The sequence below is a fragment of the Nelumbo nucifera genome, chromosome 3 (genome assembly GCF_055504915.1).
Source record: "Nelumbo nucifera cultivar China Antique chromosome 3, China Antique-T2T, whole genome shotgun sequence".
Lineage (NCBI taxonomy): Eukaryota > Viridiplantae > Streptophyta > Magnoliopsida > Proteales > Nelumbonaceae > Nelumbo > Nelumbo nucifera.
Window position 1 is genome coordinate 108,605,303 of NC_142651.1, and position 13,107 is coordinate 108,618,409.

At 36.9% G+C, this 13,107-nt stretch overlaps 1 protein-coding gene across 4 annotated transcripts in view; it reads right to left on the minus strand.

Annotated features, from left to right (window-relative positions):
- The window catches only part of UPL6 (ubiquitin protein ligase 6), a 133,244-nt gene that overhangs the window by 111,953 nt on the left and 8,184 nt on the right, over nt 1-13,107 (minus strand). For 3 of the 4 annotated variants that reach the window (XM_088900285.1, XM_088900286.1, XM_010272550.3), the window contains 2 exons: nt 9,391-9,571; nt 5,176-5,358 (listed from right to left, as the gene is read on the minus strand). In XM_088900285.1, coding sequence (XP_088756411.1) covers nt 5,176-5,358; nt 9,391-9,571 — 364 coding nt within the window. Of the gene's footprint in view, nt 1-5,175; nt 5,359-6,458; nt 6,634-9,390; nt 9,572-13,107 lie in introns of those variants that run through there. The other variant, XM_088900287.1, reaches the window with a different exon arrangement.

Sequence of the window (13,107 nt, forward strand, 5' to 3'; positions counted from 1 at the left end):
AATGAATAGAGAAAGAGCAGTATGGTGATTATATTTGAGTACAAAGTTGTAATAACTATTAAGAGATTTAACACATGAGTCACATTATGAAACTTCGGGAGAATAATCAAGTGAAGGTTTTGATGTGAAACAACTACATCACATAACCAATTTGGGTTTACACCAAAGAGATTAACCATGGAAGCTATCTTTCTTTTGAAACAATTGATAGAATGAGTTAAGAGAAAACTAAAAAAGAAATCTTCATATAGTTTTCACTGATCTAGGAGAAACATACAATAGAGTCCCTAGAGAGATAATATGGAGGTCTTGGAAAAGCAAGAGGCTCCAAATAGGTAAATAGACCTAACTGAAGATATGTATGAGGGTGCAACAACCAATGTCAAAACACCTGCGGGAGAAACACCAACAGTAGGGGTGGCCACGAGCTGAGCTTCTCACGAGCTATTCGAGTTTCGCTCGTAAAAAGCTTGGCTCGGTTCGGTTTAAATAGAGCTTCAAACCGAACTCGAGCCTGATATATAGGCTCGTTTGCTAATCGAGCCAAGCTCGAGCCCAATGAAACTCGGCTCGTGAGGCTTGCGAGCCTAGTATAACAAATAAATATTTTTTTATTATATACATAAATACATGCATACATACATAAACATATGCATATACATATACATGTACATATAAATATATAATAAATATTTTTTATTATATATAATAAATATTTTCTATTATATATAATAATATTTTATTTTTATGTATAATAGTAAATAATTTTTATAATTCTTATTTTTTGTATGTAAAATAAAAGCATTTTATATGTATGCTTTTTTCTTTTATATGTATAATAATAAATAATTTTTAAAATTCTTTTTTATATAAAATAAAAAACTATTTTTGTGTATAATTTTTTATTATTTAGAAAAAAACTTGGCTTGCAGTCGAGCTCAAGCAGAGCTGAGCTCAAACTTGCGAGCTTTGAACCGAGACGAGCTCGAGCTCAAGTCTCTAGCTTGAATTGAGCTCGAGCTCAAGCTTGAGCCTAACACAGTTTCAGCGAGCTGAGCTCGAATAGCCAAGTATTCAGCTCAGCTTGGCTCGAAATCACCCCTAATCAACAGTTACGGTGAATCTTCACTAAGGTTCAACACTTTGTCCTTATTTACTTGCACAAATAATGGATGAATTGACTAAAAATATTCAGGAGGAGGTCTCATGGTGTATGTTGTTTTCTGATGACATTGTTCTAATTGGTGAAACCAAAGAAGGATTAAATGCAAAATTAAGTTTATGGACAATACCTTAGAAACAAGAGGTTTCAAAAATAAGTAGGACTAAAACAGAATATAAGATATACAAATTTAATAATAGTAACTTTGCATACCAATTGGGGGTAGAGCAGCTAATAATTGAAGGGGATTCCAAGGTGGTGGTGGGCTGGCTCAAAAACCCTGAGGATACCATTTGGTGCTACAAGAATGAAATTAAGAAATTTAATTGGCTGACGAGGAATATATTGGTTTCTATACAATGGGTGGGGAGATCATCAAATGCTATGGCTGATGTGTTAGCCAAGCAAAGGGTAAATAGGGAAGAAATAATTTGGGCTCAGCTGTGATTTCTGTAATTTTTAGTGTAGCTGCTAGGAGGGGCTGCAGCTCACACCTCTCCATGGGATTTTGTACGAAGTTACAATTCTAAATCAGGTTCTGAATTAATAAATTTTTACTATTACTCATAAAAAAAATTAATAATAGTAAGAGTGTACATCAAGGCACATTTAGGATTGGAGACCAAGAGATGACTCATCATGACCTTTCTTGATACCTTGGTTCAATAATTCATAACAAGGGGAGAAATTGAGGATGTCACCCATAGAATTGGAGAAGGATGCAAAATGGAGAGGCGTATACAAAGTGTTGTGCGCTAGGAGGTCAATACCACTTTTATATTAAAAGGAAAATTTCATAAAACAGTTGTAAGGTCAGCTATGCTGTATGGAGCAGAGTGTAGAGCAGTCAAGAAACATGTCCAAAAAATGAATGGCAGAAATGCTTATGCAGAGATGAATGAGTAGAGCATCTTAAAAGGACAGCGCTAGAAATGAAGTCACGCAAGGTACCCTAGGAGTAGCTCCAACAGGTGATAAAAAAATAGAAAGTAGACTAAGATGGTTTGGTCACATGCACAGAAGACCATTAAAAGCCCCCATAAGAAGTGATCTATTGCCAGTTGAGGGAGCAAGAAGGACCAGGGGTAGACCAAAAAGGACATGGGACAAAGTGATGAGAAATGATTTGAGCATTCGTAATTTAAAAATAGATATGGTATTAAAACAGAATGGAATGGCAAAACAGGATTCATGTAGCTAATCCCATATCGTCGGGACAAGACTTGGATGATGATGATGACAACAAAGATAATGTTACTAAAGACTTTAGGAAAGAAATGGGCATACTGGATCTCAAGGGAAGAAATGATCCACAAGCATTAATTGATTGGTAGTGGACTAGTACTTTGATTGGTATGATATGTCTAACAAACGAAGGATCATATTTGCATGCTTAAAGCTCATTGATAAAGTATAGTAGAGAAGCTTGGAGCATGGTTTAAAATGTCCGTAATTTCCCTAATATTTCGACGACATATTTCCATTTCCATGGGTAGCGATATGAAATTTTACCGGAATTGACATATTCCCCAATGAACACCACCAGCACTATGTGGAATACAAGAGACAGCTTCAACAACATATTTCCATCTCCACTTCCATGGGAAGCAACATGAAATTTTACCGGAATCGACATATCCTCCAATGAACAATAATGAACATTATCAACACTATGCGGAGCACAAGAGTTAGTATTATAACCAGTGATTTAAAAGGCACACCTAGGTACAGAGGCGAGGCACATTTTAGGGTATGCACCTCGCCTAGGTCCTAGGAGCAGCCCTTTCAAAAGGCGCACGCCTGGTGCACCTTGTGCCACAGCCCAAGCATACGCCTTTTGAAAATTTAATGCTTTTTTGCTTTTTTTGAACAAAGCAGCCACGCCACTCCAAGAATTCCCCTATTTGCTAATGTTGTTCATTCATTCATCCTAATAAAATATTTTCTTAAAATGCAATTAAAATTATAAATTCATTATTTTTTGTGTGAGAACAAAGAATTTAACACCTAACATGGACTTATTTGGGCTTGCCTCGAGGGCGTGGCACAAAGGCAGCTCGTAGAATCAGGAGTGTAATATGTTTTACATTACATTAGCTACTTGAAGTAATGGAATTGAGTAAAAAAAGATATTAGAGGTTTTACATGCTTGAAAATGTTTTATATGTTTGATTTTATTTTTAAATTCTCATTTGAATATGCTTTACATCTTATGTTTATGTATTTTAATTTTAGATAATAGGTTTTTTAAAACATTTATTTTAAAATTTAAGTTTATATTTTTTATTAATATTATATTTAATATTTTTTTTTTTGAATTTTTGGCATGCTTTTGAATTTTCTGACATTTTTCTTATTTTTGCGCCTTGCGCCTCAGGCGCAAATTGACCTCTGCGCCTTGCGCTTTTAGAACACTGATTATAACACAAGATGGTGACAATATTGTAGATACGCGGAGTAACAATGTTATTGCCTGCCTAACTTACATGTTACCACTTTGAGATAATAACATATTCATTTCAAACATGAAAAATGAAGTTAAATATTAGATTTTGTTTGTTTAATAGATTATTTGATTGATCTATTACAACCATTTGCATTTTCTATGAGTTTAAAGTATGCTTTAACTCATTCCATCACAAAGCTTTCAATCTTAAGGTTTACAAGACAATTTCATAACATATTCTTTTGCCTATAACCTTAGTTTCTTAGCTTTGTTTAATGATTTGGAGCAATAAAATAATTTAAAAAGGTGTGCCTATGCTTCTTTTATCATTATATATTTTTGCATATTTTACAATGTATCTACCATGTCTATGATTTTTACAATATTTCCATACGATATTTCCAACATGTTTCCTATATTTGGATGACTGGCACTTCCATCGATACCAACATTTTAAACCTTGGCTTGGAGCAACAACTAGAGAATAGAGGTGATGATCCTATTGTTATGTGCGGCAGAGTAAAGAAATATGGCTAGTGCTAAACTGACCTATGAACTCTGGACTTTTTTATTGGAAATGGTAACATAATTAAAGAAAATTCAAAATACAACTGTCAACCCCTAAACTAGGTGATCGTTTGGTTTTCAAAGGTTACGTGGTGTTTGGTTAAACATCAAACAACACCTCTGAATTCTGAAAATTCCTCTCAAATTCTCAGAGGTTGGCTCACCTCTAAATAAATTCAGCACTATGTTCAGAGATCACTTGTCCTCCGAACTTTTTAAGCACTAGTGTCAGTCTTTATTATTTTTTATTTTTTTCAAAAAATTAGCACCTTGCTTTGAAAAGGTGCACACTTTGACTCGCACCTTATGCCTCAAACACAAAGAAGGCCCTTTCACTTTTAAAAGCACTACACACACACACACACACTCATCTTTTATATATCACAGAAATAAGTTACCATTCCTCAAAATAATCATAAAGATCACAATTTCCAGATAAATGCAGCTTATGAAAATTAAAAAGATTGAATAGATTTGGATTTCAGAGGAAGTTTGGAAACCATATGTTGTTATATTATATCTTTAGAGAGGCTAGAGCTATCATGTCTAGCTTGAACATCTCAATCCAATGAACACTCAGATCAGCAAATCATATTGCTAATGACTTGGCACAGGTGTGACGCAAGGCGTTCTACTACCAAGAGGTGTGAGGCATAGTTCAGAACGCAAGAGGCGTAAGCCTCCTTAAGAGGAGGGGGCTAGGAGGATAGAGGGAGGAAGGGGGGATCTCATTTTTTCTTTATTTTTAATAAAAATCTTTTATATTAAGAAGAATAAAGATGCATAACATTAGTTGAAAGGGGGGGTCTTGCAGAAGCGGAGCAAGACCCCCCTAACTCAGGGCTGCATCGAAAAAGGGGGCCGGGGGGGTCAACTTCATGCTTTTCATGCAGTAGTTTAATTGTAATCCCTGCCAAAATTGGTTGACATTGGCTAACTCCAGATTCCATCACAATCATAAAAGCCAAGTACCAAACTAAACATGTTAAAGCAAAATTACCTCTTTTAAATAGGGAAAAAGCTGCCACAAGAAAGGAATTGTAAGAATTTGAGAAGAAAACCCCCATCTTGGATCAATATTTGGACAACTACACGGTTGGTGACCAATATGAGAAATGATGAGCATTATAACATGCTCCAATGAAGATATTTTACCACCACTGTCTTGAGCCTTCATACTTTTCTGCACAATCAAAATCAGTAAAACAGTTTGGCAATCATAGTAACGTAAAACACAATCAAAATGCAAGACATCATAAAATGGAGTCAAAAGTGAAATATGGAATAAATGCTATAAATGAATCTTATGAAGGATAACCGTTGCGAATGCAAAAGAAGAATGAGGCAGCATGTCCTAGATTCAAAGATAATCAGTTCCAGATTTTAGGATCCACTCATTAAAAAAATTGAAAATTTTGAAAAGGTAAAGTTTTTTCTTCTTTTTTTTTTGAATAAAAGGTAAAGTATATTTGTATTTCCAAAAGAAATGAGAGGAAAAAAAACTCCCAAAGGTATGACTGTACAAGTATGATATTCATAGAATTACAGGATATTGATATTTCATTCATGGATACCTGTATTTAAAATTTCAGATCAATCAGAGAGGAGGGGCATCATCTGGCAATTGCATAGCAGATTATTTTCTGCACTTTGACCAAGGAACCCATTGGGGTGTGTGGCCCAAGCTAGAAGAGTCCAGTTATCTTTTCTTTCATTAAAATTTGGTCCAGAAGTTCTAAATAAGGTCTAAGAGATTTCTCTCTTAAAATCAGGGTTACCATGGGAATTTCATAAAATACAGAATTCTGTGGCTTATTATTGGTATATTGGTATTTGAACATTGGGTACACTAGGGATTAAGTAGTTTAAGAATCCAAATCTTACATAAGTATTAAATGTTATTTATCTGTGTCAAAGGGTACTTAAAGATTTTATATGGCCATATGAATAGCAATGGAAATAGTGGTTTTCAGTGAAATCTTATATGGGATCATTATACCCGTAACTGTGTCTGGGAACTGGGATCTTAAGAAATGGAGAGTCCTATCCCTGTTTTCCATATCCGTGCCAGTATTCATATCTCAGAAGCATAGATTTATAGCTGCTACTATTTCCTTGCTTTTAGATCTTCCATGGATTTCTTTTTTTTTATTTTGTTTTTTGTTAGCCAACAGGATATATTGTATTCATTGGCACAAAAAACCTTGCTATCCAAAATATTTGATTGTTAGGAAAAATACAGCATCTCAAATTGTCACTACATACAAATTTCTGTTCACTCACCAGGTCTGGTAACATTTCTTCAGGCTCTTCCAAATCAACTGGATCTTCCCAGCCCTGTTGCTGGTTTGCCTTCTTCTTGGAGGACTGTTCCATACTCAGCTCAAGTCTCAAGGAAATTTCCTATGGAAGTGTCTTCCCTTTGCTCTAGGCTGGTAGTTTGGAAAGAAAGGAATTGCAGAATCTTTGAGTCCAAGTCAGAGCCGCTAGAGGCAATTATTGGTAGAAATGAAAGGATGTTGATGAGCTTGGCAGGGCCTGTTCAAATCTTTATGTGGGTATTTTAGTCAATTCCTTTTTTGTTCATTGGCTGACCATCATTTTTTGAGTTTTCTCTTGTAAAGAATCTGAATGTACATCATCTGTGCATATTGAAAGAGGCACCATCTTTTGTATATGTTATTGAGGGATCCTCACCCTCCACTTTTTTGAATTATAATACACATACTTCATTATCTTTCAAAAACAATTATGTTTATAATTTTACATATCATTCCCGGGCCTAGGTATTCCTCAAAGAAGTCCTCATCACCCCAGTTTTTGATAGATCGTCAACCACGAAATTGGCAGTCCTTGGGACACACCTGAACAAGCAGTCCAGGCTTCTTCCTACTGATTTTGCTTCTCTAACCAGAAACTGGAAGATCCAAAGGATCTCTTCTGTAATCTGTACACAACCAATGGCCCCCTCCATACCCTACTGGCTGTCTGGCCCAGAGCCCCAGACTAGCTGAGAAAAATACTGCCTCTATCATCTCTTATTGCCCCTCCTATTCCTGATGTACTGAAGTTACCTATGCGGCGTACATCTACATCAAAATTTAATTTTATATTGCCCATGTCAGGAAGCCTCAACTCCACTATACTGGGCTGTTTCTACTGGAAAAACCATCCAGTATTTGCCAACCTCTTAACAGTTAATCAGTTGTGACTCCCTTGAGTTGTTTATTCACCAGCATCCAATGTACCATTCTCACTGTAATCACTTCTATTAGGCACCGTTTGATTTGTGGGAAGATTGGGGTGGGATGGGATAGGATGGGATTGGGTGAGAAAGTGTGAAATTTTCATTTTCCAGTGTTTGGTCACACAAGGGGAAATAGTGGGAACATTCCTTTTCCCATTTTTGGTTTGTCAGAAAATAATTAAGAGAAAATATGTTGAAACAAAATGCATGAGGCAAAGTTTAAAATAAATCTACATGTATTAAACTCCAAAAATTATATCATCCAACAAATTGTTAAATTAGGAGATGGCTTTACACCGTCTGATCACTGCATTCGGCAGCCACCACAAGTATCACAAATACCTCTTCTTGATACAGTGACCAATAGAGAAAAGAAAAAACGAAGAAATAGAAGTCTAGCTCAGTCAATCAGTCCGATTGGGAAGTTTCAGGTGAGAACCATGATCTGGATACGATTAGAACCCAAATCCCTGCTCTGATACCATGTAAACCTAGAAGTAAAGAGATGAAAGTGGGAGATGAAAAGAGGATGGCTTTACACCAAAAGAATGGACTGGTGGCGCCTTAGATTCTATTTATATTATTAGGGTGATGGCTTTACAATAAAAAGAAAGACAAAGACAAAAAAGCCCTTGCAGCAATATACAAAACAGAATTATAACAGATCCAAACCCAAATACATGACTATAGAATCCAATTTGAAGTTTCACTACTAGAATGGTGAACCAACATTTGATGTGGGTAGATTCCAAAGGTTGGTTGCCAAGTTAATTTATCTTTTGCCAAACATGATATTGCTGAAATAGTAGTAGTGAGCAAATTTATGCATTCACCACAATCCATTTATTTAGCAACTATAAACCATATCATATGTTATATTAAATACACAACCGAAAAGTGATGAAGTCATAAAGACATGGGCATAAAAAGGTGAAGGCTTACACAAATGCAGCTTGAGCAAGTTAAGCTACCGACAGAGATCTAGGTATGGTATATTCTTAAAAGGGTAACCTGGTTACCTAGATAAGTAAAAACAGTTGGCAGTTGTTCATTCAAGTTCATAAGCTGAATACAGGGTGATGGCACATGAGTTGTGATGCCCCATAAAAGGCAATATGAATCTATATTGTGATAACAAAGCTGCAGTTACTGCTCATAAATCAGTACGGCATAATAGGACAAAACACAGAGGCAGGCATTTCTATTTTTTAAGCAATAAAGTTTCTTTCACTGATCAAAAAAAAAACACATAAAGGTGGGCAACCATTTTATCCAAGAGAAGGTGGCCCAAAGGAGATTTATTTATCATTTGTGAAAATAAATAGCCATTTTTCTAATTTCCTCACCAAGCAGGGAAAGCTCAACCAGTTATTGCTTGAAGGGGAGTGATTATTTTAATACCACACATGCTGTACATATAGGGCAGTATGATAATTCTACTAGTATTCTTATAATGAACAAAGGATGGAATAGGCTGTTACGTAAGCCAAAATACAACTTCTTCCTTTTCACCTCTTCTCTTCTTTCAAATATTTTATGTTTTCCTTCTCAAATAGTTTATTTTGTAATGAGCCCAGAGTGCCTAATGATGTCTATTCTATCTTTTTTTTATAAGAATTTCATTAAAGCAAAAAAAAAAGTTTACAATTCGAGTATTAAAGATCACATTAGTAAAGAAGATTTTATTAACCATACAAAAGATGTTCAGTACCAAATTTCACAAAAAGTTTAAATTTCTAAATGGACCAAATTTTAAAATGAACCTGAGGTTTAAAACCTTTGGAACCAACATAAAAAGGTAATGTTCTAAATTGACAAAAAAAATGTGGAAAGATGCAGTCAATAATGCCTCTATGCTTAAAAATAAGTGGAAGATTGCTTGTGGTGAATGCGCATGTGTTTCCTTGGCCGCAATAAGATAAACCATATAAAAGAGGACAGGGATTTAATTGGGATAACAATATGTACCTTCCCAGTGAGAATAATATCTCTCAACAAGGCAAATATATTTCTTTGTGTGAGATAGCCAACAATTGTGCAAACCCATGGAAGTTTCGGATCTGTCAAGACAACCACAGTTTCTAGCAGGATGGTTATCGGACTACTAGAAAACTGATATGACATCAAAAGATGATCCTTCAGCCAATCCCTATGCAAGACAATATACAGTAAGCCACAACTGTCATTTCCACCAAGTTAAATCAAAGGCACATCAATGAACTTAGCTTTTTTATCAGTAACTACAAATTTTCCAGTTGACCCATAATGGGCTACAAACAGACAATGACTAATGCTTTTATTTTTGTGGAGTGAATGTGAGTAAAGAGTGGGAAATTTATCCATCAATGGAATGTCATCCTACCAAACATCCTCCCCCACAGTCTGATTCTTACCACAAGATCCCAAGGTAAGCAACATATTAAACAAAGAAGAAAATGAGGGTAATATTGCAACAATTGATTTCTAGGGAGATGTAAATAAAGCATTAGCTGATACTCCAGCATCCCATCCATAAGAGAATGAGCCCATGAGTACTCTTAAGAGGAGCATGCCATAGTTTATCGTCTTAAGGGAACCTCCAGGGCCACTTTCCTAATGGTGATATATACATGTCCTTCAATCTACTAATTGCCAACCCTCCTTCCACAGGATTGTGCACTACTCTCCAAATGATCAAGTGGTCATCTTTGGTTTCACCTAGCTCCCACAAAAAAAAAAAAAAAAAACTTAGCAATTGCTGATGGGGATCCAAAACAGTTAACCCTAACAAAAACTAAATTGATAGGTTCTCAAAGGTAGATTTTCTCAAAGTGGATATAATTTCTCATAGTGTATCTCCCCACCACCAGGTCCCAAAAGCTAGCTCACCTTGGGTTTCCTCCTAGTGGTAAGCTTAGGTAATTTAAATGCCATCATTCACCACCCAGCCTAACAACCCCAAATACCTCTCTACACTCCCCTAGCTAATATTGTTCCAACCAAACAACTTTTCTCTCAACTGATTTTCAAGTTGGACACTTTCTCAGAGTCTTATCAACATGGTTAAAATGTCAACCAACATATATCAATGTTGAGACCCATCGATAGACATTTTAGCGAGTTTCAAAATTACAAAAAGTTGGTCAACATATCATATATTTTGGTAAACAACAACCAAATTGTCTCATACACACTAAAAATGCAATATTCTTATTTTTAAAACGAAGACCCAGGACAAACAACAGATTATATTTCACATTAGGAAAGACAGAGCATGGGATCTAATGCATGGATAATACATATGCCATAAATGAAAAATCAACTAGGAGTAGTCAATTTATGATCTATCTTGCAACTCCTCAAGCAAAAGAAAGGACAGAAGAGAGAAAAGAAAAAGGGAATTTACACTAAACATACCTGCAAATCTATGCAGCAAACTCACAGCATCTCAGTTGTTTACATTGAAAAATTAATAGGGGAGAAAATGGTTTTTACATACTTGGATGGAACTTGAAACCCACAAGCCAGTAGCCACAAGGCCCACAACATAATGGTGACTGCAAAATGTTAGGCTTGGAAATTCTCAGCAAGTTGGCAATGGCAAGAATTAAGTTGCTTCATAGTGGCCAATAAACCTGTTCATGGGTCGGACTTTTACTCTTCATAAACATAATTTTGTTAGGCCCGAGCACGAGCCCGGCCCGACCAACGAGCCTATAACATGGGCCCGAGCCCGAGCCCGGCCCTAATAAAAAGCCCGAAGCCCGGGCCCGAGCCCAAAGCCCAACCTAACAAAAGAAAGAGCTCACCGCCGGTGACTGTGTTCGCCGGTGTTGAGCTTGCGTCTGAGAGAGAGAGAGGATTCACCACCGCCGTCGATGCCTGTGTTCACCGCCTGGCCGGTGCCTGAGTTCGCGATTGAGATTCTGAGAGAGAAGTGAGAAGAGGAACAAGAGAGAGAGAGAGAGAGGGCTCACCGCCGCCGTCGGTGCCTGTGTTCGTCGTCTCACTGGTGCCTGAGTTCACGTCTGAGATTCCGACTTTCTAGAAGAAGTGAGAAGAGGAACGAGAGATAGAGAGAGGACTCACCGCCAGTCCGCCAGAGTTCGCTGGTTGCGTCAGTGACTGTTCGCCGGTTCTGTTTGCCTGAGAGCGTAAGGTTGCGCCGATGACTGTTCCACTACCGAGATGAGAGGTTTGGCTAGAAAGAGATGAATGAGAAGAGAGGGGTTAGGAACTTAGGATATTTAGGGTTTTTTATTTAACCTAAAAGTTGGGTCGGGCTTTTTTAACAAATCCTAAGCCCGGCCCGTAAAATAGTTGGACTCGAGGTCAAGCCCGTGGGCTCAAATCTATGTTAAAGCCTGTCCGAAGGCCAGGCCGGCCCGTCGGGCTACCCGGCCCATGAGCAGGTCTAGTGGCCAATGAATTACCTAGGTCTTCCTCTAGATGCCAATCCTAGGGAGCATAAATTTTTGAACTCAATAATTAAGAGATTCTCCAAACAAAAATAAACAAGACAATTGATTTCTATATGTTCTGTGTATCGGGCCTTTAACTTAACAATACGTATTGGCTGATACAGGCTGATACTTTGCGAAATTTTTAACCTTAGCTAGAATATTAGGGAGATGCACTCGAGCTACTGTCTTATGGACTGTGTGATAAGAAAGGAATGCACAAATTTTTAAGAAGCAGGAAACGACTTTGGAAGCGCCGATTGAAGGTATTTCAGTGAAGGTTGCTCATTGGGTGAAAAACTCAGTTATTTTCCTCATCAGTTTGGGATGTAATAAAGAAATGGAAGGAGGTGGTGGATTCTATTGTAACAAAGAATGGTTACCATCACAAGAACGTTTAACAAAGCTGAATTTTGATGGTAGTAGCATGGGAAACCCCAGACAATCAAGGGTAGATGGCGTGTTTAGGAACTAAAGAAGATAAGTCATGTAATTGTTGTTCTCTAGACCAATTGGGGCTGGGGAATCACTAAGGGCAGGTGGAGTGTGATGGCAATAGTGGAAGGTGTTAAGAGAGCAAGAGATATGAATACATAGAAACTTATAATAAAGGGGGACTCAGATTGTAACAAGATGGTTGATGAATAACGAAGTTGTTATGTGGGTGTACAAAAATCGAGATTAAAAGAACACTGATAAAAAGAAATGAGATTAAAAGAATTAAATGGATGATGAAGAGTATGACAGTGAAGGTACTTTGGGTTCAGAGATCAGCAACTCTATGGCCAACACACTAGCCAAGCAAGCGATGATGAGGGATCATATGTTTTGGGCAAAATTATAACTGAAATATGGGGGATAGTCTTAGCTCTCCATACAACACCTAGGTTAAATTTTCTTTAATGAAAATTCTGTTAATTATCAAAAATATAAAGATATATGAGTTACCTCAGATCTTGGACAGTCAAAGATGAAGAAAAACATCACACATTACAAGTCACAGCACACAACTTTGCTTTGGTAAGGCATTAACGATTAACCCCAATAGCGCAGCTTCTTGAGCAGAGAGTTTTGCTGCTGCTTTCCTCACATAGTCTCAAAAAAAATGACTGATATGGTTGGGATTTTTAGAAATAAGGGAAAAACGAAAGAACAAGAAGAGGAGGAGGAGTAGCAGGAGAGGAGGGCAGGTTCTGGATCTTTTCCTTCTTTGACTAATGAACAGTAACCATGTATAAATCCACAT